The following is a 25,341-nucleotide window of genomic DNA, read 5'->3' as shown; positions in this document are numbered from 1 at the left end:
TTCAAGTGGACCATTTAGCCATGTGCCCATCTTACATCTGTGAAGTGACTTGCTAGAATCTAGCCTGCCTTGGCATCCATTCCTGTTAAATTCCAGCTCATTGGATTTGGCCCCAGCCCTGACCTCTCCTCTGACCTCGTCTTGCTGTACAATTGCCTCTTGGATGTCTCTAACTGGGACATCTCACGACAGACATCTTAGACTCAACAAATCCCACACTGAACACATCATCTTTCCTCCTGGCTTCCCCAAAGTCCCAGCTACAATCCCACAGGAAGCCTTGCCTAATCCCCTTAATTCTGCTAACAGCTGATTATTCCCGACTCGTCCTGTATCCATCTTGTTTGTCCTTTGTTGTCTCTCCCATTAGACGGCGAATTCCTTGAGAGCAGAGACAGTCTTCATCTTTCTTTGCATTCTCAGACCTTAGCACGGTGCCTGGCATCTAATAAGTGCTTAATAAATGTTTATTGACTGAAAATGTGTCAGAGGCACAGAGAAGAGACAGTGTCACTGAGGACTTGAACCACATACAGCACAGCTTCATGCAAAGATGCCTGGTCCAACGTCCTCAGCACTGCACTGCTTCCCTTCCTACAGCACTGATGCAGACAGAGAACCTGCCCCAAGTCTCCAGACTCAGTCCATTCCACCAACCTGAAGCAAGAGCGGGTGGGGACGGAGGACAGACGATGCGCTTCATTATATATTTAAAGTTTATTTCCTCATAATTACAAGCTATAGTTTAGGAGTTTGGAGACAAAGGAGCCTCAGCCCACCTGAAACACCACCACCCTGGCTCTCATCGGGGGTTGATCTTGCCTTCAAGTACAGTGGGCACCGGAACAAGAGTCAAGATCCTGCAACTGACCGCCAGGAGACTCCCAGGCTTTAATACCAGATGTGAGAGCAGGAACACACACACGCACACACGTGCACACACATATAGAATATATACACTTTAATAGCATATTGGTCCACTGAGTGTACATTTTAAAACAAAAGCTCAGAGTCGATGTAGTCCAGTTAAACATGTCAGGTTAGTGTACACACAAGACATCAAAGTTGGTATAGACACTAGAGGGAGTGAATACTTGCCAACGGTTCCTATTGGTCGAGCAGCTGTAATGCTGCTCATTTTCCCAGTGCAAAAGAAGGTTGTTCAAGTCAACTTACCTGTTTTCCTGAAATAACGAAGGGGGAGGGGGGAGCGCTAACCACCAATCTAAAGGCTGCCCTCCTTAAAAACCTTTGGGGCAGCTTCTGTCTCGAGCTGCCTCCGTGGGGAGCTCTGAGCCTTAGGGTTTGCGGGTCGCGCGCAACAATTCTCTTTTCATTTGTAGGATCTGACCTGGAAACAATTCTATTTACAGAGCAGGTATGGCCTCACCGGGGTCCAACTGTGTTGGGGCTGGGGGAACCACCAGGGAGCAGGGTAGCTCCAAAATTAAGCTAAAGCAGGTCTTTTAACAAGTGGATGGAGTGCACAGGGACGCGATGGGTCACTTTCATGAACACATGCCAACGTGACCTCGACCTGGGAACTTAACATGGGTCTGAGGTGTCATTTTTGTATCTTGGCCTTTGATACGTGACAAGAATAGTTAATAAGTTGTTAAAGAAAAAAAGCCAGAAGTTATTCCACTTTTCTGTTGGAGTCTATAGAGAGCTGCTCTCAGCTGGGACGGGCCTGGGGCCCTGGGGCTTTCCATCAGGAAGGGCCCCTGCTGGGCTCAGGGAAATCATTAGAGGAGAGAAGAGCTAACCAAGCTCCCTCCAAGCCTCACCAAGGTTTTAATGGGAGAGATTGCCTTTGCCCACTTGTAACTCCATGGCAAGTCAAGTGGAGCTTTCATGAAAGAAAACATTTATACACAGATAATAAAGAATCTTAATAGCCCTGGCTTGCTCCAGCTCCTTCTGGCCAAAGGCACAGGTGATGAAGCAGAGCCGACGATGTGTGTGTGTCCTGGGAAGGGGAGAATCATCACCATGTTAAATAAGGTTTCCCTTCAGAACTGATGGACGGGCTAACCTCTGGAAACAATGGTCTTTCTCCACTGTTTGTGGTTTGTTGCTACAAACATGAAGAAGGAGGTCTCTGCTGATCTGAAGCAGGGCTTTGGACCTATTTCCCACATAAGCATTTTGGAAGAGAGCCAATCTGAAGTCATGCCCCCTGGCTACCAGCCACTCCTTGGCCAGGGTATGAGTCTAGCTAAGCAAGGCTCTCCCCTGACCCAAAAGAAAACCAAAGCTGGCCATTACTTTTATAAGGAGGAAGTGGAAACATGCAAGTTCACCTTCCATATCACTATGTGCAGTGGCATTGCCCAGCCTGCCTCCTTCAGACCATGGCGGCCTGAGGAGCCCCTTGCTTTGCTGAGGACAAAGGCCAGAAGTGGCTATAGGGCAGCTCATCTCTGGGTTATGGGAAAGGGCACATTCTGGGGTTCTGGTCTGACGCTTCCAAAGCAGCCCAGGCCAATGCCACCAGAATTCGGTTACAGCATAAAATGATAAAGTCTGACGCGTGACAAGACCCAGCCCCGCCTCCAGGACGTGAAGCCCTTTGCTGGTCAGTCTCATGCTCAGCTGCTGGCAGCGCCTTCCTTGCCTTTCATGCTTCCGAGATCTCTGATTTACTCAGGGCGATGGCCAGCTCCAGATCTTCCTGTTCCTGCTGGTTTAGCCTGGCAAGTCTCTCCTTCTCCTCCCTCTCACTTTCCCTCTTCGCCCATTCAATCATATCTTCTTCAGTTGGATACTACCGGCAGAAAGACAGAAAGACAAAGCACAAGTCAGGCTGTGTGTGTCTGTGCAGAGCTCCCTGCCCTGAGGCTCAGGCCTGGCAAGGACCACCTGTGGCTGGCGCTCCACGATGACTCCCGAGTTCAAGGCATCTTCACCAGGAATCATGTGGGAAACCCCTGGCTACAAAAGTCACCCTAAGAAACCCAAGTCTGAATTCTGTTTTCATTAGGACTAAAGGATGGTGGCCTAAAGATGTGTCAAAGGAGCAGCGAGAAAGAGGGGAGGCATGCAGAGGAGAGCCAGCACGATTCAGGAGAAGCCCTGGTTATCCAACTTCACGGGGGAAGCCAGGCCTTATCATTTCCCTTGGCAATGTCTCATCCCATTTGAAGACATTAAACACAACAGTGACTAAAGATGAGAGTCTAGAGAGAGGAGGCTCTGCTGGGGACACCCATCACCCCAACACCAACCCAGGAGATCAATGCTGTAGAGCTCAGAGGCTCTGGAAGTGACCCTGACCAAAGCTCCCCATTTCATAGAAAAGACAACTGAGACCCAGGAAGGGGATGGGCCCTGTCTCAAGGTTACCCAGGCAGAAAGCATCAGACTTGGAGTCCAGTGCCCCACACTGTCAAGACAAGACACTTAGTTCTGGTGACTACAAGAGCAGAGAAGTCGCTTTCCCAAGAACGCATGGAAGCCCCCTGGGCCTAAAGAACTATGAGCATGCCCCGTGAAGGAAGGCAACATCAAAGGGAGGCAAGACAGCCAAAGTTCTTAGACACACCAAGAACCACAGCTCAGCCAGTCCTGAACTACCAAAGAACCGCCCCCCAATCCTCCAGGGAGGAACACTTAAGAATGCCCTTTAGCCAGAGGCTCAGCAACCAGTCGATGAACCAGCATTGATTAAGCTCCAGGAACACCAGGCAGTTCTCTGTGCACACTACACGCTACCAGGCCATGGTGGGGCGGAGGGGGGGGGCACTTTACACTGAAGCCCCTTCTCATGGCCAGCACAGTAAAGTGTCTTGGCTCCTGCCTGTTTGGACTGCGTAGGTGTTGGAGGGGAAGGTAGCTCTTGCTCTAGCATTTCTTCACTTCCAGGAGGGGAGAGCAAGCCCGGCAGGGGTGGGGGCCCTGGAATAGCAGCAAGAGCTGGGGAACAGAGGGCCAGCTCCTATGGGGGTGATGGGGAGCAGCTAGTTCAGCCCCCCTCCCATCTTTCCCCCCAAACTGGGACCTTGACTTTGGAGCTAGGCTAGTGCCAAGCCCAGGGCTCTGCACACAGGTGGTGCTTTACTAAAAGCCAAGCGAGCCAAGGGAACAGAAGTCTAGAGGCTTTCTGTGGCCATCCCACTAACCAAGGCCCTGGACAGCAAGCACAGAAAAGGCCCCTCTGATGGGATGATCTGTGGTCACTGCTGTTGCTACTTACTTTTTCTCCAGTAGAATTTATGCCCAAGCATTACATGGGGAGGGGGCGGGGGAGACGACGACTATTATATTTAAATGATGGAAGAAAAACAGCCTGGAGAGCTCCTCCTCTCTTAATAACCCAGGACCCCTCCCCCCAGTTACGTACAATGTTCAAGGCCTCTTACTTATAATCACGGTTGTTACATCAATGCTCCTATTAAGAAGGGCATTTCCAGAAAAATGCAACCTCCCCATATTATACTCTGGGCACATTCTGACACATTTCCACCCCCCACATGCTACAGCTATGTACATGCATGCACACATGCACATGCATACATACATACATGCATGCTTGTGCGCACATACACAGAGCCCGACAAAGCAATGTGCCTTCCCTGGGGTGGGCAGGCAGCCATGGGCCAACACGTCAACAGCTCACACTCTGCTGAGAAGAGCGTGAGTGAGTACTCAGTCAACGCTATCCCCAAGCACCTGCCATCCCATCTCCCCAGAGCCCGGCCTCTGAGGACACAGCTCCTGGGATCCCGGGTGACTCCAGAAGCCTACTCTGGACAGTGAGCACAGGGCCTCTTGGTGGATAAGAGGGGGATAAAGGCGTGGGGTTGAGCTACATTTAGCTGATCTGCCGGAGATGCGGCTGTTCATCAGAGACATTTCACAACAGAAGATGTCCAGCTCCTTCCCCAGTACTTACAGCGCTGACGTTAGCACCGCAGCTTGGGGCAGCCTCGTTATGGGCGGCAGTGGCGGAAGCAGTGGTGTGTGGGCCGTGGTACAGATCGAGAGCTTTCTCTGTGGGGCTCCCATTGCCTGCGACAGGCTGAAATGGGTCACTCAGTTTTAAGGAATCGGAAGAGTCCAACTGGCTGAGAGATCTTTTCCCTGGATCAAAATCATTAAAGTTAACTCAACTAGCAGAAAATAACAACAAACACAAGCATGTGCCAACACTGTGGGCCTGGAGCAGCGTCTCTCCCTCCTGCCCCAGCCCGCTGACAAGGTGCTGCCTCCAACGTGCCTTTAAGCCTAGGGAGCCTGGCTGCCCCGAAGCCCTCGACGGGCTTTTCTCTCAAGAAGCACGGGGCGAGGAAGGAGATGAGAAAGCGAGGGCCCTGATTCCTAGCGCTTCCTACAGGCTGTCTGCCTCCTCGCCATCCCTGTCCCTCCGGGCCGGCCCACAGGAGGGGCTCAGCAATGAGACGCAGGATGAATCACGGGCACGGCCCGATTTCTCCTGGCTTTCTGATTTCTCTCATCAAATGCACTGCACATCTTTCTGCATGTTTGCATGATAACTATCAAAACGCCCCCCATCCCAACCATCTCTAATTTCTCTTCCTCAAGTGAGGAAATGTCTCCAAGGCCAGTGCTGAGCCTTCCCAGGGGCCAATGCTTCCCCCCCCCCACCCCAGCTTACTCAGTTCACCTTAAAATAACATCAATTAGTTTTTAAACTTTTGGGGGGACAAGGGTAGAGGAGGGGAGGGGGAAGTCATGGAAAGAGATGGCCAAGGCATCCTTGATGCTGGCTGTTCCGATGGCTCACTGGTAACATAGCTGTGCCAAGACAGCTTCAAACTGGGTATAAACCCTGGTAATGATCTAATGCATTCCCCCTTTTTATAGCCCGAAGAACCTATTTTGTAAGGTCACTTTGCCCCTGGGTAGGGTATCACTGAGCAATGGCATTGAGCCCATCACCCCACAGTATGATCGACGGAGGGGCAGGACTAACGCATGCCTGCAGAAAATCTCTTGGGACTGACTGCTTCCCTCGATTGCTACTGGCCTTCCCACAGAAAGAAGTCTCTTCACCCCCAGGGCACTTCTGCAGCTTCCTGAAGGCTCTGCCAGGAGGAGTCGCCTGGTCTGACTAGAGAGGTTCCCCCCCGCCATGGGAAACTCAGAAAACTTGGCAACTAAGGGGCTGGATGTCATCATGGATAAGACAAAGGCAAAAGTACCAGAAAAGTCTGGTAATCTTGAAACAGTCAGACAAAAACGATCTGTCCAAATGCTACTAGAGAGAGACTGCTGTAAAGAAAGCAGGAAGAAGAGCCCTGGAAATTGGCCACTAACATTTCAAACTGTACGTAATTCAAAAAAGCCAGAATGGCAGCTGTGCCTTCCTGCTGCCTTGATGGCCACGGCAAGAGCAAAGGTGCCCAGCTGCTCTGCAGATGGGCCAGTGTGGCCCAGCCAGTGGATGACACACAGCCCGCTCATGCTGCACACTTGCACACTCGCTGCTAAAGGCAGTCACTGAGAATAAAAGGGTGAAAACCCAAGGAGATCCTTACAAGAGCAGCAGCAGCAACTAGGCCTCCGTACTCACACCTCTCGGGCAACTTCAGAAATCAGACTATATTTCATGGAAGTCAAAGGAGTCTTTGGAGCTTTCCATCTTGCTTTAAAAAAAAAAAAAGCAGGGGCAGCTGGGTGGCACAGTGAATAGAGCACTGGCCTTGGAGTCAGGAGGACCTGAGTTCAAACTGACATTCGACACTTACTAGCTGTGTGACCTTGGGCAAGTCATTTAACACTGGTTGCCTTGCATCTCCCCCCCGCCAAAAAAAAGTAATATTTTAAGGCTCACACATAATTATAAAAGTTATTTTGTCATAAACTTTAATCGCCAACAAGGCTGGTGGCTCTCCTTCAGGAAGAATTCACAAGGCAGGGTTTTCTTGGGGCCTATCCTTTCATAACCATCTTTGAAGATGACAAGTTAATGACAAATGTGTTCTCTTCCTCAAATGAACAAATCTCTCCAAACAAGAAGGTTCTATACAGTTCTCCTTGTTTAAGTACTTATTGACCCTCGCCCTCAAATCTGTACAATAGCAGCTCGAGGGTGGACTGTGGCCATCCTAAGGCAGCCTGGTCCCCCAGGACAGTGCCTTCTGCCCTGTGGAAGTCCCAGGCTCTGGCTACATCTTTCCCCACCCATTTACTTGGGGCCTTCCTGTCCCAGGAGCCCTTGGGAAGGAGGACATGCCAGTGTAAAATTGTTCCTACCAGGTGGGGGAGGGCAGGGCCGTGTCGGCGTCCCGGTTTTGGGGGGCAGAGCAGGGGGCACATCTTCATCTCTGACTGGAGGGGACTCCTCAAACCCACTCGGAGTCGTAGCCACATTGTCACCAGAGCTGGATGTGGCTGGGACGAATGGGTCCTCACTGCTGTCCTTCATAGAAAAAAAGAAGTTTGCAGAGATGACTTACATCACACTTCGACAAGGTAAATTATTAAGTGTTTCTAGCTCGTCTCTGATAACCCCCTTGGCTCCCAACAATCCTGGGTGGTTGGCATTGCAAATCCTACTACTCCCATTACAGAGAGGAACGGTCAGGCCTCACACTCCCAGCCAGGCCCCACCCGTCTGGTGATACCCCCAGTACTGGGCAGACATCCCAATGATTCTTATAAGACTTGAACCAGTGGTATATGAATGTAATGGAATACTGCTGTGCTATAAGAAATGATGAACAGGGGGACTTCAGAGAAACCTGGAAAGGCTTATATGAACTGATGCTGAGTGAAGTGAGCAGAACCAGGAGAACATTGTACACGAGAACAGTCATACTGTGAGATGACTGACTTTGACAGACTTGTCTCTTTTCAGCAATAGAAGGATCTAAGACAGCTCCTAAAGACTCATGATGGAAAATGTCATCCACATCCAGAGAAAGAGCTGTGAAGTCTGAATGCAGAGCAAAGCAGACTATTTGTTCTCTCTCTTTTTTTGTTTTGTTTTGTTTCTTCTTTCTTGTGGTTCATTCCATTGGTTTTAATTCTTCTTTACAATATGACTAATGTGAAAATATGTTTAAGGACAGCTAGGTGGTGCAGCGAATAGAGCACCAGCCCTGGAGTCAGGAGGACCAGAGTTCAAATCCAGCCTCAGATGCTAACACTTACTAGCCATGTGACCTTGGGCAAAGTCACTTAACCCCAATTGCCCTGCCTTCCCCCTCCAAAAAGAAAAAAATATATATATATATGTTTAATATGAATGCATATGTAGGGCCTATATTAAATTGCATGCCATCTTGAGAAGGAAGGAGGAGAAGGAGGGGGACAAAATTTAAAACTCAAAAGCTTGTGGAACTGAATATTGTAAACTAAAAATAAATAAATACATTTTTAAAAAAGACTTGAAACAGGCACTTTCCTATAGATCAACGTCTGGTCAATTGGAAATGAATCACTGGAGTGAAAATGGGCCAGGAAGACTGTGGCCATACAATGTCATCGACAGGCAGGTAACTTGGTGATGCCACAGGGTAAGAAATGACAAGAGGAAAAGCCCTACAAGTAAAGGGAGTCTTGACCTGGCTTACCGATTTAAAACAAATGACCCTGTCTCCAGAAAACCCCAGGATCCAGGGCTGGAGGGGACCTCTGAGGCCCTAAAATTCAATACTCCATTTCCAATCCAATTCCCAGAAGAGCAAGGGAATGGCCTGCAAGGCAGCGGGGAGTGGATGCCTGCGGCTCCTGTCCCTCCATGGCACTCCTTCACTGGTGGCCCTCCTTAGTTCCCCTGGATTAATGACTATCTCTATGATGAGGATTCTCCAACTGACCTTTCCCTGACCTCCCGGCGGACTTCCTATCTGAACACTATAGCTGCCTTTCAGACACCTCCAATGCGATGTCCAGTAGACACCTGAAACTCCACTTAAGCATCCAGAACAGAATTCCTCCTCTTCCTCCCTAACGCCTCCCCCGCCACCCTTCCAGTGCCCCAACCCAGACACCATCCTTCCTTCTGGACTAAGATCAGGCTCATGGCCAGGGGGACCACAGCAGAGTTCTGGGGAGAGGTCAACAAAGGTTTTCTAGAACTCAAAGAGAAGTGAATGTCCTTTCACTACAAGCTCCTGGCAATGGCAGGTGCCTCCCACTCACCCCTGGAGATTACCTGGGCCAGGGCGCTGAAGTCAGCAAATCCAACTTCACAGGAGTCACTTCCAAACACGGACGTGAAAGGGTCCACAGCTAAAGAGGGCAAACAGACAGAGCACATTAGCCTTCGGTGTATGAGCTCCCACCACATCTGGAAGAAGGCTGCTTCCTGAAACGCAGGGCCACCATTGCCCCAAGGTAGGCATGAACAAGCCCTAAAAGCATGGAGAATTAACAGGCCTTCTGACACTCCAGGAAAGCCTTCCAGAGGAGATGTGGAAAGCCCTTGCAGGACATCCTGTGGGTGGGATTTCCTTTATGTGGTGGTCACAGATCACAGAATCACAGCCCCAGGGCAGGAAGGGACCTTGGGTCACCTAGCTCTACCCCCTCTCTTTAGAGAGGGGGAAACAGAGGCCCAAGGAAGGTAGGTAATGCCCCATGACACGGGCAGTCAAGTCTTACAGGTGGGTCAGGAACCTTAAGCCCCGACTCTAGATCCAGGGCTTTATTTTTAGGCCCATTTTGCAGAGAGGGAAACTGAGGTATAGCAAGGCTAAATACTAAGGTTGTCTAAGGTTGTAAATGTAGTTGTAGAATTGAGCTTTGAATTCAGGCCTTCTGATGCAGAGTCTGGCAGCTCTCATACACACAGGACTTCTGTACAGGTACATACACACACAGACACACACAGCTCTCTGCAGATGTACAGATGCAGGAGAGACAACAGCTCACTTTGTAAATGAAAACCAAACTCTATGACAGTTATTCACCAAGCATTTAAGCGCCGACCACATGTAATGCACTGTGCTAATGCTTTGATGGGCTGTCATTCTGTCATTTCAGTAGTGATTCTTTGTGACTCCACTTGGAGTTTTCTTGGCAGAGAGACAGGAGTGGTTTGCCATTTCCTTCTCCAGCTCATTTTACAGATGAGGAAACTGAGGCAAACAGAGGTTAAGTGAGCTGTCTAGGGTCACACAGCTAGGAAGTATCTGAGGCTGGATTTGAACTTGGGCTTTCCTGACCCCAGGCCCAGAGCTCTATGCACTACACCACCAGGCTACCTCATAAAAACTCACCTGATGAGGCAGGTGACCCTCTGGGTCCCCAAGTAAGCAGAGAACCATAGAAGGATATTCCCCAATAGGTGAGAGAAATAAGAATTGTGAGAGTAGAATTTATGGCTTCCATAGTTGAGATAATGAGCAGGATGGAAAACCTTGAACCCCCAGGAGCAAGTTTTGCCAAAGAAATGAAAGAGAAAACAGCCGCCTGGGGCTGCAAGGAGAGGAATCCCACTGGGAGTGAGAGGGACACTCCCTCCTGCAGGCAGGCCTCCTCAAAGGCTGGGGCCTTCCCAGCCACACCACGAGCTCTTAGCCTCACTTGGCCAGGACCTGAGCTCAATGTTAAGCCTCCCTCCAGGACACCCCCACCCAAGGAATCTCTTCTTGTTATGTGCTCACCCCACATAAGTCCAGTTTTCATACATTTTGACCATCTTTCTTTGTGCTTACAAAAGTTTGATTCTCTCTGCAGTTATACTTAAATAACTCACAGTACTTTCGTCTCAGAAATAAGGCATACTCAGTCTTCATTCATGACACATAGATTCCTACTGGACTGAAGTTTCTGTGCCAGTCAGAAGGACCTGGGTTCAAATCCCACCTTAGACACTTACTAACTGTGCAAATCCCTTATCCTGTCTGTGACTTAGTTTCCACACCTGTGAAATAGGGGTAGGATAGAAGGGAGACTCATTGGACTCTATGGTCTTTTCCAGTTCTTGATCTAGGATCCTATGAACACAGACTTATCAGAGCTTTGAGGGACTGACTGGGAAGAGTCACTGTGTCCACCCCTCCCCATCCTTAAGTTTCTTTTTCACTTATATTCACAAACAAGGAATCCCGCCCAAGGTCACTCCAGGTCCTTTCTCTTCCATACTGCCTGGTTTAATAACTGTGTCCACTCACCTAGCAACCTTGCTAAAACCCAATTTAAATAGAACCAAATAAAATCATCCAAATTCAGTATTCAATTTAATAACATCAAACATAAATCATTGCCTAATCTCTCCAACAAATGCTTTCTCCATTCTTCCCCCCTCTTCTTCCCCTCACAAATGCCACTGGCAAGTTATAGAACCTCTCTGATCAAGTTTTCTCATTGATCAGAAGGAAATCATGGCGTATGCTATGGTTTAAAAAAAACCCACCTGGGGTGGCCAGGTAGCACAGTGAGTAAGAGCACTGGCTCCAGTGTCGGGATGACCTGGGGATCAAATCCGAGCTCAGACACTTATTACCCACCCAGAAATAACTGGCCGTGTAACCTTGAGCAAGTTACTTAACCCTGATTGCTTTAAAAAAAAAAAACAACCTACCTAACAATATAACTATCTAGTCTGCTTCACAAGGGTGTTGTGAGAAAATTCCTTTGTAAACCTTAAAATGCTACATAAATGTGAGTCATGAGAACTGCCCTCCAACAGGTGGTGGCTCACCCAGGCAGGCAAGGACAGGGCCTCACCCACCCTTTCTATCTCCCTCAGCCCCCAGCCCAGGGTGCCACACTTGCAGGCCCCTGAATCACACATTATAAAAAAGGCAGCTGCTGGCTCTTTTCTCCTTGGAGTTAGGCACTGCACACATACACTGTGGCTTGAACGATACATTCAAGTGATTTCAGGGGGGACCCCAAAACACCAAACCTCCTGAAGTTGTCAGTAAACATTAGAATCTGTGCTCATTAGGGAAAAAAAAAACCTGAAAGGCTGATGTGTTTGGTTTTTTTTATTTTTTTGTTTGTTTTTTGCTTTTTTGGAGGGGGAAGGCAGGGCAATTGGGGTTATGTAACTTGCCCAAGGTCACACAGCTAGTTTTTGTGTTAAGTGTCTGAGGTCACATTTGAACTCAGGTCTTCCTGACTCCAGGGCCTCTATTCTAGCTGCCCCCTGATGTGTTTTTAAGATCAGCATAAGTTCAGGAGATAAAAAAAAATCAGAAGCTTTTCTTGTTTGTTCTTTACCTGGATCACTTGCTGCAGCAACAACGGTTCCACCAGGGGCAAAAGGGTCATTGTCCTTCAGAGTCTCCACCTGATAAAGTGACAGAAAACTTGGATTGCGGGAAAGGACTTCTCCCAGATGCAGCCTGGCCTGTGTCAGCGTCCTCTGACCTCTGACTACTGGGGTTCACCCTCCCCTAGCACAGACTCAGCTGAGAGAAGAGGCAGCTACTTTGGGCTCCGAGATTCTGGAGAGGGACAGGGCAGATCTCAAGACCTAAGAGCCCACTACATGAGGGGCTCATTAGGCCAACATGGGAGAACACATCTAGTCAACCAAGAACTTAAGAGTCTCCAGAGATAAACTGATTTGAGACCTTGCCAGGCTCTCCCTCCTGAGACTAGAGAGCAGTGACTCAGGATAATCACCAACGTAGCAATGCTTCCTCAAAAGCTTGGGCCGGAGGTAGGGGGCAATGGGGAGGGACATTAGTTGGCCAGTCAGTGAGTCAACACACACTAAGTGCCTGAGGCAGGTGGCAGTGACCGGCAATGGGCGCTATTTTCCTGACTGCCACGGTTTTCTGACTGCTGTCACAACCCTATTTGAGCTGAACAAACATTTCAGACACACTCTGTCAAGAGAAGCAGAGTCCTCAGTCACAGCCCTGCCTCTATTGCCCTCCAGAACTGGGTGTTGTAGTCGCATAAAACTCTTCACTAACAGCTGAAAATGCCCAATTTCAGGACATGAGATAGCAAGAGTCCCCTGGCCACTCACGAGAATGCCATTTCCTGGAAGTTCTTTTCTCAGAATGCTGCAGAGATTTTTACAGGCCATGCCCTACTCTGGACGTTTCTATCTACCAGGCCTGTTTTCAGACCGGCAGATGCACCCTTGCCACCTGCCACAGGGAGTCCAAGATTAAATGGCTCTTCGGCATGTGGCCCCAAGCAGATAGGAAGGACTGAGGCTCCACTGAATGGGTATCTCCTGCAGGGCCCTGCCAGATCTCTTCCCTTCTAGGCTGTAGCACCTCCAGAAGGCCCCCACTACTGAGCAGGCCCACGATGAGGCTGCCTCTCTCTCAGGCAGCCATGCCCACCAGCCCCCAGGGCTTGGTGTACTCAGAAAGGGAACATCAGCCTAAACTGGTCATTCTGGTAGAAAATACCAGACACTGTGTCACAGGGTGGGAGCCAGCGTGAGTGACAGGAGATGTTTAATCCAGAGAGGAGCAGACGTGGTTGGAGACACTGCCTTCACATACCCCAGGGGCTATCTGGTGGAAAAGGAAACAGTTCTGTTCCCCTGGCCCCAGAGGACAGAAGGGGGATCACTGAGTAAATCTGGTCCAATTAGATCAGAACTGACTACAGGGAGGGAGAACTTGTGCTCCATATGTAGACTTCCCCATGACCCAAAGGGCATGGCAGGCGTGTACATGCTGCCTTGTACTGCATGAGCTGGGGGCTAACAGCTATCGCATCAGGCACACAGAGGAGGGGCTGGAGGATGGGTGAGCAGAGGGATGGTCAGAGGACACAAGATCTTGGGGGCCCTGGATGGACAAGAAATCCCTAGAAGATGATGAAGAGATTACAGCTCCCTCGGGGGACTTAGCACCTCCTGGTGATCGGAATGGCTGCGCCAAGGCAGGGGCTGCTTGAGCAGAGAGGTCCAGAACACTGCTTTTTATGGGACTCCTGGAAGGGGCGGAGCTAGTGCCCAATCCTATTTCCTCGTTACAGGGGAATTCCAAGAAGGAGGCTTTGGATGAAGGCTGGGAAGAAAGCTCCCTTCCTGTTACAAGATTCAATTAAGTGTTTTCCAAGGGTAAAAAGTGGCCTGTGAGATTTTGGGAAAGCACTCCGCATCCACCTCTCTCCATTAAAATACAGCCCTGGAATGACAGCCTGGCCTTCTCTCAGGGCTCTGCACACCAAAGGGTCATAATGTCTGTTCAGCTGAATTGGATGCAGCCTCTGCTTAAACATCTCCCATTCAGTGAAGGACAAGGCTTATGGTTAGGAAATTTTCCATGTGAAATGAGCCAAGCTCTGCTTGCCTGTAACTTCCAGCCAGCAGAGAAGGCCCTCTTTTACTAGATGGCCCTTCAAACCCCAGTCCTGCCAAGTCTTTCTCACTCCCAGCCCCCTTCCTCTGAATGGGATCGAGCTTGTCAACGCCTCACTGAAAACATGGTGGCCAGAACCGCACACGATGAAACAAGAGTCACTCATACCACAGGTGAAGCCTTTCATTGTCTTGCCAAGGATGGCAGACCTGAACAACATCCCAGATGCCACCCCGAGCTACAGGGCAACACGGAAGAAGTAATTCTATCAGTTTGACTTTTAAAAACGACTTTTGGGGAAGACAACTGAATGAAAACATCCAACCAGCCCAAACAATTCTCTCTTCCTTTGTCCCCACCAAGCTGACCAAACTCAAGGAACACCTGGCTTTAAGTACAGCTCAAATGTCAACTCTCTGAGGAGAAAGAGCTTGGTGGGTAGTCACTGGGATGGCCTGTAGGATGGGTGCCTCTTGTGGTAAGCAGGGGGCACCAATGCTACTCCAGCTGGGATTAGAAGGGCACTGCCTTTCCTCTGCAGTGCTGGGTTTTCCTCCACTACCACAGGTGGTAGTTTCTTCCCCATTCAGTGAGATACAGTGGCTGGGAAGGCCTTCATTCTACAGCCATGCTCTGGGGGGGAGGGGTCTCCCCAGAACTAACCAACAATGTCGTGGAAGCTGCTCTTGAACGGGAGGCCATGCTCAAGAGACGGGCCAGCAGAGAAACCAAGTCGAGGAGAAGTGTCCCATCCTAATAATGATCGCCCCTTTCGAAGTGGCTTTCAGGGAGCTGGGGCACTCACTCTTATCAGTGCTGCCCTGGTGCCAAATGTTTGAAAAGCCCCCATCTGGGAACTTCCTTTAGCACCTGGAGCATGCTATCAGCACCTCCTCTATGGAGCATTAGATTTTGGGAAAACTGCCCAAATTCAGCCAAAGCCACAGGAATCGGGCTGAGAACATGGCCCAAATTCAAGGCCTGACTATAAAGCTGCTTTTTTTGGTCTGTTCCAGACTTGGGCTCTGAAGGCCATCCCCAATGAGAAGCTCCAGGCCTAACTGGAGGGATATAGTGGGTATTTACTACTCTTACAGTTTGGGGGAGTCCATGTCCAATGGAACAGGCTCTCACTCCATCCCTCGCCTCCCATTTACCGAGGGGTCACTGCCGCTGCTGGCTGCAGAGAAGGGGTCAAGATCCGAGGAAGCAAAAAGATCAGTCACAGACGGCTTGAAGAAACAGTCGGCAGCAAATGGGTCTGACCCTTTGAAGGGGTCACCTCCAAACGGATCTAAGTAAAATCAAGCCGAAGGACACATGTCAGCAGGGTTGCTATGCAATGAAATTTCCTCCCAGTTGATTTCAGGGAGCCCACCTAAAACAGGATAATCTGAGTGAAGGACTGCATCTCCCACCCGACCACCTGGCAAACTCTGGGGGAGTGGCAGTAGGAGTTCGACTCCAAAGAGGCGGCCTCTGCCCCTGATGGCAATGGTCTGTGTCGGACACCTCAACTGCCCATCAGTCACTGCTAACAATGGCAATCCCAAGAGTGGCACAAGGCAGGCTAAAGAAGGGCAGCGGAAGCTTTCAGGGCTTAGGCCTGAACCTCAGGAGATCATGTCAGCTGGGGCTGAGATCTTTCCCAGAAGACATGGACTCTTTTCCAGAGCTGAGTGATTTTAAGGCTTGTGAAGTCAATGAGAGCTTTTAAAGTGATGCCCCCTCAACTCTCACACTTGTTATGCCAAGATTCTAATACAAAATGTTTGGTTAAGCTCAGACAAATAATACTGAGACTTTTTTGCAGTGGCATCACCAATGTTTCCTTGCCCTCCCCTCTCATTCTTCCCTTCTTACTTCGCACATCTGTCTTTCCTAATCACTGCTTGGGCCTCCTCACCTTTGCTTCCCCTCCATGCGATTAAGGCACAGGGAGGGGGGGACTTCTGAAAGTCTCTCAGCTTAACCTCCATATGAAGCTGCCATGCTAGCCATGACACTAGCTAATGAACATTATCTTCAAGAAAAGGCTAACTGTTCAATCAGAAAACTGGCTGGAACCCACCAATCTGCCTAAAGGGAAGGGCAACAGCAGCAGCTCTGAGACAGTTTTAAAACCAGGAGGAAGAAGAGCACCTCTCCCCTCCCCCCAGAGCACATGTGTGTGTACACACACACATGCACATGCACACACATGCACGCAAAACCTCACCCCCCCCCCAATCCAGGTTAAACTGTAGACTGACATAAGGCAGAATTTCAGACACCATTGGGGTTAACATGTACTGACCTATTTTCCCAAAAGGATCATCCTTGAAAGGGTCCCCTAGAAGCAAAAATAAAGGCAGTCATCAAAATACTGCCCTCCTGGTCATTCTGGAAGCCCCCCAGGGGCTGATCACTGCAGAAAGGAGCAGGGAGGGCTTCAGGGGGATAAGGGGGAACAAGCCAGAGGGCACCCCAGCTGAGCGCTGCCCATGGCTGAGCCAAACCTAACCAACTGCAGCCTCTGCAGGCAGACCTCCAGGGATGGAGAGAACTTGGCCCAGGGCAGCCAGCACCACCCCAGGAACTCAGATGTCTCCTGAGCCCAGGGGCTCTTTCTGTACCTTGGTACCCCCAGCACCCACAACACAGTGCTTTGCACCCAAGAGAAACCACATTTCCACGACTACACCAAGGGGATACAGCACAGCTATCCCACAACCATCCCAGCCATCCAGTTAAGTGACAAACTTTTGCCTGGGGCCTCGGCCCCCACAAAAAGAAGCTACTTACGACCAATGAAAGGGTCTGACTGGAAGAAATCCAGATTTGGTTCCACAGCTGTATCAGACAGGGAGCTCGAGTCTAAATTAAAGAAATCTTCCTAGAAAATATTCAAAAGTATTTGAAAGGAAAGCAAACATGTTCTGATTGGCATGAAGGTAATTAAAATCGCAAGCATATTATGATATGTCTGTTGTTTAGAAAAACAAAAGGGCTCTGATTTCTTCACCTGCTGAGAACCGTGGGGGTCTAAAGGAAAGTAAAAGATCTTGCCTGTGAATGCAGCCTATGGCACCAGGCCTTTAGGCCACTGCTCTGTGGGAGGCAAAGGGGCCTTCAGCCAGCTGGGGACTGTGTGACCGCTGTACTAGGAACCATACTGGGCAGTCACTGGGGCACCTGGGAAGCCGAGTGAGGAGCCAAGACCCCATTCAGAAGCTCACTTTCCCCGATGCAATGGGGGACCCATACTCACTTTGTCAGCTACTGCGGGAGTCTCCCCCTCCTTGTCATCAGCTACCTCGGAGGAAGGAACTTCAGGACTGCTTCTGACCTAAACAAGATTCGAAAACAAAGGGATTAAGTTTGAAAAAGGAGTCTGATGCCCTCATCAGACAGTAGCAGGAGCCTGGGTCCTTGCTTTCCTTGACCTGGTGGGCCTAACTGTAGCCACATCATTCCCGTCCACGCGCCAGATGCAGGGCTGTGTCAAACAGAGAAAACGTCCTGGGCAAGCTTGGAGTCATGTGGCCTACAGCCACAGCTGTGCTGGGCAGCTCTGGCCAAGGGCACGAGTCACTCTGGGCCTGTCAGAAAGGCAAAATGAATGGCATCTCCCTAAGGCCCTCCACAGCTCACACTGACAGAAACATCAACAAGCTTCTCTTCCTGTGCCCCTAGAGGGAGTAGGGCTTGACAGACTCTGTGACCTCTCCTGGAGCCATCAGGCACAGCAGACCATCCTGCCATTTTTTCTCCCTCTGCTCAGGCTAACCTGTGCTGAGGGTTTCTGCCAGCTCTTGGGGGCTCCCCCACAGCCTCCACCATGCGGGGGGGGGGGCTGCCATCTCCTCTGCAGGCCATTTTGTGGCATCATAGTGCCCAGAGAATTAAATGGCCCCAACGGGTGATACAAGAGGGGAGGCCACAGGGAGTGAGTGACATGCTCTGAGCAGGCAAGGTTGTGGACCTGTTTCTCCTCTGCACGATGGTGCCCATCTGCCAGTCTTGTCTCCTTCCCAGGTGGCCAAGACCAAACAGGAGACAGAAGAGTGAGTGATGAAGGAGGGTGATGGTGAGAGGCAGTTGTGCCCCCGTCCTACCCCCGTTCACCTCAGTGAGCCTAAGGACCCAGGGGGCAGCTTTGCTGGCCCTAGCAGGATCTCTTCCCTCCACCGAGCTTGCCTCAGCACTGTGTGCACAAGGGGCTCTGGGAAACGCTTGCTAGGCCAGACATGACGGCTGAGGCACAAGCAGGGCGGCGCTCTCTCACCGGAGACTCCTGGACCACTGGCTCAGTCTCCAGGGTGTTGGGTGTGTCCAGGTGCTCATGGAGGTTGGCGGTCTCACTACTGCTGTTGCTGAGGCTACAGTAGTCGGCAGCACCGTTGACCAGGCTGCCGTGGGAGCTCCTGACCCAACTCTCCTGACTGCTGGGGCTGGCCAGCTCCTTCATCTCGGTCAGTCTGACCTGCATCTGGATCCCAGGAAGAAGAAAGGCACAAGGGCCGGATGAGTGAGGGATGGAAAAGCGAAACAAACAAGCCACCCCCCTCGGCCAGGAACGGCCTGAAGATTCCCGTATTCTTCTTCACCTCAACGTGCCAAACATGGCAGTGAAGGGGCAAGAAAGCTCCCTGAGAACGTCTCTCATCAGCTCCTGACAACAGGAAAACCTCCCAATGGCCGACTTCTCTCTAACCAGAGCTGCTCCCTCCCTGCCTGGCTGAAACACGTCCAGCCCTGGGGCTGGGGTGGGGGCTGTGAGGGCCCGGCTTTCAGAAGTCTCTCCTCTGAGCCCTACCCCCATTTGCCATCGGAACCAGGCCTGTGCACCTCCTCCAGCCTGGCACTGCCACTCCATCCTCCAGCCACTCAACCTGGATTCAAGTCTCTCTGATACTTGATAGTTATGTGCCCTTGGACACGACTTCCCCTTCCTGGGCCTTGGTCCCACTGACCACAAACTGAAGTGGTCAGTGGTGGGGCTCAGAGTCTCATGGGCTTAACCCTTTGCCTAACGGATGGAGCTTCGCTCACTGAGGCAGCCCCAAGCCTTCCTTGTTCACCAGGGACACTGGCCCACAACCCTGGGGGTGGCCTTTCAGACCCCTCTTTTCCTCCCTGAGTCTCAGGCTCCTCATGGGTGCAGTGAGATAAATATCCTTCACAAGCCCTGCCTCCCAGAGCCGTCGGGCCCAAGAAGCCACAGAAATGCTGGCTCTCACCGGTCTCCTTGGAGCTTTATTTCTGAGACGATGATACGGCCAGGGAGCTTCCCCATCACAGTCACAGGTGGAAAAAAGTGAGTAACACCCATGCCCCCACCCCTGTTTTCGAGCCTCCCTCACAGCCATTGTGAGCATCAGGCAGGGCCTGGGAGGAGCATAGACACGCAGCCTGAGACCTGGGTCAGGATGTGGGAGCCCCTCACCCTGGAGGGCAGGGCCCTGAGTCAGGACCTCTGCAGAATCAACCATCTTAGGCTCACAGCTAGCAGAACACCACTCCATCAGCTGTTCCTGTACTCACTTTACAGTGAGGAAGCAGAGGTTTGGAGAGGGGAGGAGCCACATGCTCAGCCCCAGTTCTAAACAAAGATTGAGACTGGGGGCAGGACATGAGCCAGAGCAGCCTGCCTCTCCCACCTCTGCACCCTTGCCCAGGCTGTGCCGCCTGCCTGAAACACCTTCCATATTACTCAGTCCTGCCTCAGAGAAGCCCAAGTTGCCTTCCAAGTCCAACTCCGAGGCCAGCTCCTCCCTAAGGCCTTCAAAGGAAGCTTCCCTTCCCCTTCAAGTGACTCTATTGCCCAGGCCTTACCGAGGTGACTTCCTGCTGCGACTCCTGCAGATGCTGCTGCAGGGGGCCCAGCTGGGCCCTGCCTGCCTCCACGCTCTCCTCCAGCTCAGCTGTCTCACGCTGCAGGCGGCTCAGCTCCTCTCGGGCCTTGGTCAGCTCCTCTTCGTAAGTAGAGATCTGAGATTCCTGGCTTGTTAATTCAGCTTTCAGAGAGGAAATCTGGAAGTTGGGATAAGGGAGGAAGGGAGGGAGGGAAGGAGAAAAGGAGGGAAGGAGGGAAGAAAGGAAGGAAAGAGGGAAAAAAAGAGCTATTTATTTACTGTGCTAATCATTTTACAAACATCATCTCACCTGATCCTCACAACAGTCCTAGGAGGTAGGTGCTGTTACAGGGAAGGAGGGACAGAGCTGATGTGACCTGCCCAGGGCCACACAGCCTGGAAGGGCCTGAGGCTGGATCTGAACTCGGGTCTTCCCGGTGCAGTCTAATGGTACCACCAGCTGCCCCTGGGGCAGAAGCTGAGTCCTGAATGAGGGTGGGGACAGGGAGCAGAGGCAGGCCCTTGGGGCTCCCAGCCCCCCTTACCAGGTGGGCCTCCCGGGCACACTGCTGCCTGACGTGGTTCAGCTGCTCCTCCAGCGTGGCCTTCTGTTCATCGAGCCCACTCAGGACCTCCTGCACCTCCTGCTTCTGGGCCTGCAGCTTCTGCAGGTTGGAGCTCTCCCTCTTGACTTCATCTTGAAGGTCCTAAAGCAAAACAAAACGCAGGATGCTGTCCTCCTCTGGCAGGAAGAACACCTGACAAGAAGGCTGCTGCTCTGCTAAACGATGCTGCAGGTGATGAGGACCGTGGCGCCAAACTGGCTCTGTCCCCTGAGCTGGGTCATTCCTCCCCACTCCACGCAGATGTCTCCTGGGAACAGAGCCTGACTCGGGGTTAGGTGGGGTGCAGACACCTATCTGAAAAGCTCAGGAGGCTGAGGAGTGGGACAGCAAACACACTTAATGCCGCAAGCAGTGAGCTGCTGGGCGTCCTCCCTGCACCTGTGGGATCCCCATCCTCTGCGCCCTAGTCAATGCGCTTTAGCTGTGAAATCGCTCCCCATCGCCTCTCCTTGGTGTGACAGACCTCTTCAAAATGGCACTCGAGGCTTCACAGCCCGTCTGAACTGGCCAGAACCCCTCGACACCTCCATGACACCGAAGGACAAGGGAGAAAGGCTTGAGGGGGCCCCAAAGAAAAGACAAAACAGACGTGACAATTCTAACCCCAGTGTCTTTGAGGCGTCTTCCAAATGTCATCTCCTCTACATGGGCTCTCTCCCCACTGGCCTAAACCACAACACGTTTAAAAAGCAAAGAAAAATGTTTCTCATCTCAATTTAAATAATCCAGAACTGATGGTTTCATGTAATAAGCACTGTAGAACACAGGCTCAGAACCAGCAATCTGTGAACACTTAGGAAAACATCTGGATAACAATGTCACTGAAAATGGTTTTCTTTGTAATCCTACATACTTTATGTATTAATGAAGATGATTCTGAGGCAGGGACCCTACACTTCCCCAGACTGGCTCCCGAAGGGGCCCAGGACACAGATGGACACAGACACAGACAGACAGACAGACACACACACACACACACACACACACACACACACACACACCCCTAATCTAGAAAATGGTTTCACCCACTCTGATACTTTAACTTTGCCCACTGCTGATACATTCAACATCTATAAAATGATAGAAACTAAAAGGTACCACTAACAGTCACCCAAAGACTCTAAAACGAGGTTATAGATAACCACTTGGCTTTTGGGTGATTGAGGCTTCTTCCTGGAGTGAAAAAGTCAGGCTGGTCTACATAACCTGGAAGTCTTTTCCAATTTCAATGTCTTCATTGTAATATTGTAATGCCAAGCAAAGGCAACTTCACAAGGTTCAAAATACCAGCATAGCTGCTCTCTAATTCAGTGACAAGGAACAGAGAAAATCGAAATATAGCATAATTCAAAATACAGCATTCACCAAGTGTAATTCAATCAAGTACTACTCCACCCCTGGACATTACATTCATTTAGTCCATCACAAAGCCCCTCTTCTCAAATGGAGATTAGTTTCCAATCATAAGTAAAGTACATTCATTTGTTCAATCACAGAGCACAAAAAAGTCAAAAGTTGCCCACCCTCGGATCACAACTGAATCTACCCCAGAGTTATAACAAGCTTAAGAACAGCATTTAATACCCAAAGAGAGGTCTTTTCTTCATCTTTACCCAAGGCAAGTTCTCAGCAATCTTTGTTGCTGGGGAGACTAAGCTTAGCAAGGTCCCAAGATACACTGCCAGTGTCTTCATTAATTCTTTCTCTGTCTGCTATGTATCCACTTTGTTTTCCCTGTGTCTATTACCAACCACAAGGCAAGTGAATAAAGAAGACATTTGTTTGACACGTGGCTAGCTGGGCAGCCCCATCGAAGAGGCCCTCCGGACAGTCAATTACGCAGACCCAGAGCTGATAAGAGAAGAGCAGATTAGACTCTACTGGGAAAATCAGCTGGCACCTTCAGTGACCACCCCCCCCCCCAAACTCCTCCCTGACTTACAGCTGGACATCATAGCACATGACAATCTCAGGAGAATCAGAATCACCGGTGACACAACAGACAATGGCAGGTGACCAACAATGTGAGAACTGGAACCAGGGAGAGGTATGGCAGAGTTGGTCACAGTTGAGGAATAACTTGGGTCTTCCTGACTCCAGGCCTGGTGCTGTACCCTCTGCACCATCTAGCTACATATCACCAAGGGGCTGGCCATCTGGTGATGAATTCTTTGGCCACGATAAGGGAAGGCAGGGGAAAGGGCACTGAGGCTAGAGTCAGTAGACTTGAGTGTAAACCCCGCCTCTGATACACCAATACACCACCTGTCTGACTCAGCCAAATCACATCATCCCTGGGCCTCATCTTCCCCATCTGCAGAAGGGTGGGTTATACCTGATGGCCCTTAAGGTTTCTAGAGCAGAGGTCAGCAAAGTACCCCCATGAGCCAAATCTGGCCCTCCAACTGCTTTTGAAAAGCCCTCAAGCTAAAAATAGTCCTTAGATTTTAAAATAAAGTGTTATGATGTTAAGAAATGTAAAAACTATTCTTAACTCACTGCCTCACAAAAACAGGCAGAAAGGCCAGAAATGGCCCCCACCTTTAGCTCTGGAGCGCTGATCCCATGGACCTATGACACACACAAAAAATTGGAAAACAGCTTCATAAAAATGTTAAGCAGAGTAACATCTGCTTTTCCAAAATAAAGCAGTGAGCTAAATGACAACTGCTGCTGATGTTCAGCTGCTTCAGTCGTGTCCGGCTCTCCGTGACCCCGTTTGGGGCTTTCTTGGCCAGGACACTGGAGTGGTTTGCCATTTCATTCTCCAGCTCATTTTACAGGTGAGGAAACTGAGGCAAATAGGGTTCAGTGACTTGTCCAGGTCTGTCCCTGCATAACACCTGGGGAATGGCTAAACAAAGTGCAGCATGGGAGTATAATGACCTGTTACTGCACTGTAACAAACAATAGACATCGTGAGCACTGAAAAGCAGGGGAAGACTTTTATAAACTGATGCAAAACGAAGTGAGCAAAACCAGGGAAAAAGCATATGCTGTGACGATGGCAACATAAAGAGAAAGGCCAACACCAATAAATCAAAGCTGAATGCTCCTAAACGACAATGCCTGAGCCTGGCCTTGGTCTTCCTCCCTTCCAACATTCCTCCTGCAGAAGGCCTTTCCTGGTCCTTCCACCTGCTAGAGCTTCTACTGTGGGGACCCTCTGCTGACTCAACAGTTCCCTTATGTGTACTGACTGATGCAGGAGTGCCCCTCCTGAGGCTGTGAGCTTCTGGAAGGCAGGCCCTGGCGTTGCCTTTCTTTGTGTCCCCAGGTACTCGGCTCCTCCCACACGGATCTTTTCTTTCATTGTACTTGTACCCTCAGCAGGAGCACACTGCCTGAACCATAGAAAGTGTGTAAGCAATACTTGCTGGCTGACCGATTGATGAGAAGGTGCTTCCCTCCTTCTTTACAGAAGTGAAGGACTCGGGATAAGAGACACTCTGCAGAAGTCAAACTTATTCATTGTGCTGTGATACAGTGATACAGTGAACTGTTTTTCCCTTCCTTTTTTTCCTCTCTGTTAAAAGAGATGAAAAGAAAAAGGACTTACTTATACAATAATATTTATAGCAGCTCTTTTTGTGATGTCAAAGAATTGGAAATCGAGGGGATGCTCGTTTTGGGGAATGGCTGAACAAGTTGTGGTGTATGAATGTAATGGAAGAGTATTGTTTTATAAAAAATGATGAGCAGGATGATTTCAGAAAAACCTGGAAAGACTTACATGAACTGATACAAAGTGAAGTGAACAGAACCAGGAGAACATTGTACACAATAACAGCAACATTGTACAACAAAGAACTGTGAACGGCTTAGCTTTTCTCAGCAACACAATTATCCAAGACAATCTCAAAGGGCTCATGATGAAAAATCTGCCCTGAGAGAAAGAACTGATGTTGCCTGAATACAGACTAAAAGATACTATTTTTCGCTTTCTTTTTTTTTTTCAAGTCGTCTTGCACAAAACGACAATCATGGAAATGCTTTACATGATTGCACATATATAACATATCAGATGGCTTGCCATCTCAGGGAGTGGGATAGGGAAGGAGGAAGGGATAAAATTTGGAACTCAAAACTTTGTTTAAAAACATCAAAAATTTTTTTTATGTGTAATTGAGGGAAATTATTTTTTTTAAAATAAAAGAGGGAGCAGCTCCCGCTCCCACCTCCTCCAATTCATGTAAAAGGTGACTCTGAACAAACTTTGGAGCTACAGAATCCACAAAATGACAGAGAAGCTAACCTCCTGCTGAGGACAGCCCAACAGGCCGGCAAGATGTGGCAAGTGCAGCACTCTGGGAGCTGAGCCCAGCCCTGCGCAAGCCCGAAGTTTTAACCTCAGGATGGCCACAACCAGCTGCTGGCTGGAGGGACTTCAGATCACCAGCAGCTGTGGCAGTTTCCAAAATTATCATCCCATAAATGCTAAGGACAAAGTGAGAGGTCAGTGCAGTGTGGACTTTGGGAACCGTGATTCCAGGAGTGTGGTCAGGCCTTTACTCCCTGGACGGAGAAGCAGCTGAGGCACTGCGGCCATGCTGTGCAGCCACTGCCACGTGGCTGCTTAAGAGCTCCTGGTCTGTAGATTGTAGGGAGATCAAGAGACCAGTCTGAAGGATAATCGCTCTTGCTTTAACCTGCTTGGATGTGGATTGAGGTCTAGGATGG

General features: G+C 50.0%; 1 protein-coding gene across 2 annotated transcripts in view; it reads right to left on the bottom strand.

The window, feature by feature from the left end:
* Positions 1-946: 946 nt before the first annotated feature.
* LOC138164991 (epidermal growth factor receptor substrate 15-like) overlaps positions 947-25,341 on the bottom strand; it is a 127,606-nt gene continuing 103,211 nt past the window's right edge. For both annotated transcript variants that reach the window (XM_069093023.1, XM_069093024.1), the window contains 12 exons: positions 20,581-20,742; positions 20,016-20,213; positions 18,466-18,669; positions 17,449-17,526; positions 16,983-17,073; positions 16,495-16,530; positions 15,356-15,492; positions 12,142-12,211; positions 9,125-9,201; positions 7,219-7,384; positions 4,895-5,082; positions 947-2,767 (listed from right to left, as the gene is read on the bottom strand). In XM_069093023.1, the coding sequence (XP_068949124.1) occupies positions 2,621-2,767; positions 4,895-5,082; positions 7,219-7,384; positions 9,125-9,201; positions 12,142-12,211; positions 15,356-15,492; positions 16,495-16,530; positions 16,983-17,073; positions 17,449-17,526; positions 18,466-18,669; positions 20,016-20,213; positions 20,581-20,742 (1,554 nt within the window). In that variant the 3' untranslated portion in view covers positions 947-2,620. The remainder of the gene's footprint in view (positions 2,768-4,894; positions 5,083-7,218; positions 7,385-9,124; positions 9,202-12,141; positions 12,212-15,355; positions 15,493-16,494; positions 16,531-16,982; positions 17,074-17,448; positions 17,527-18,465; positions 18,670-20,015; positions 20,214-20,580; positions 20,743-25,341) is intronic.

The sequence above is a fragment of the Petaurus breviceps genome, unplaced genomic scaffold, assembly GCF_028583685.1.
Source record: "Petaurus breviceps papuanus isolate PSGF00001 unplaced genomic scaffold, PetGlider_PUasm1.0 207, whole genome shotgun sequence".
NCBI lineage: Eukaryota > Metazoa > Chordata > Mammalia > Diprotodontia > Petauridae > Petaurus > Petaurus breviceps.
This window is presented reverse-complemented; position numbering and strand designations above follow the sequence as displayed.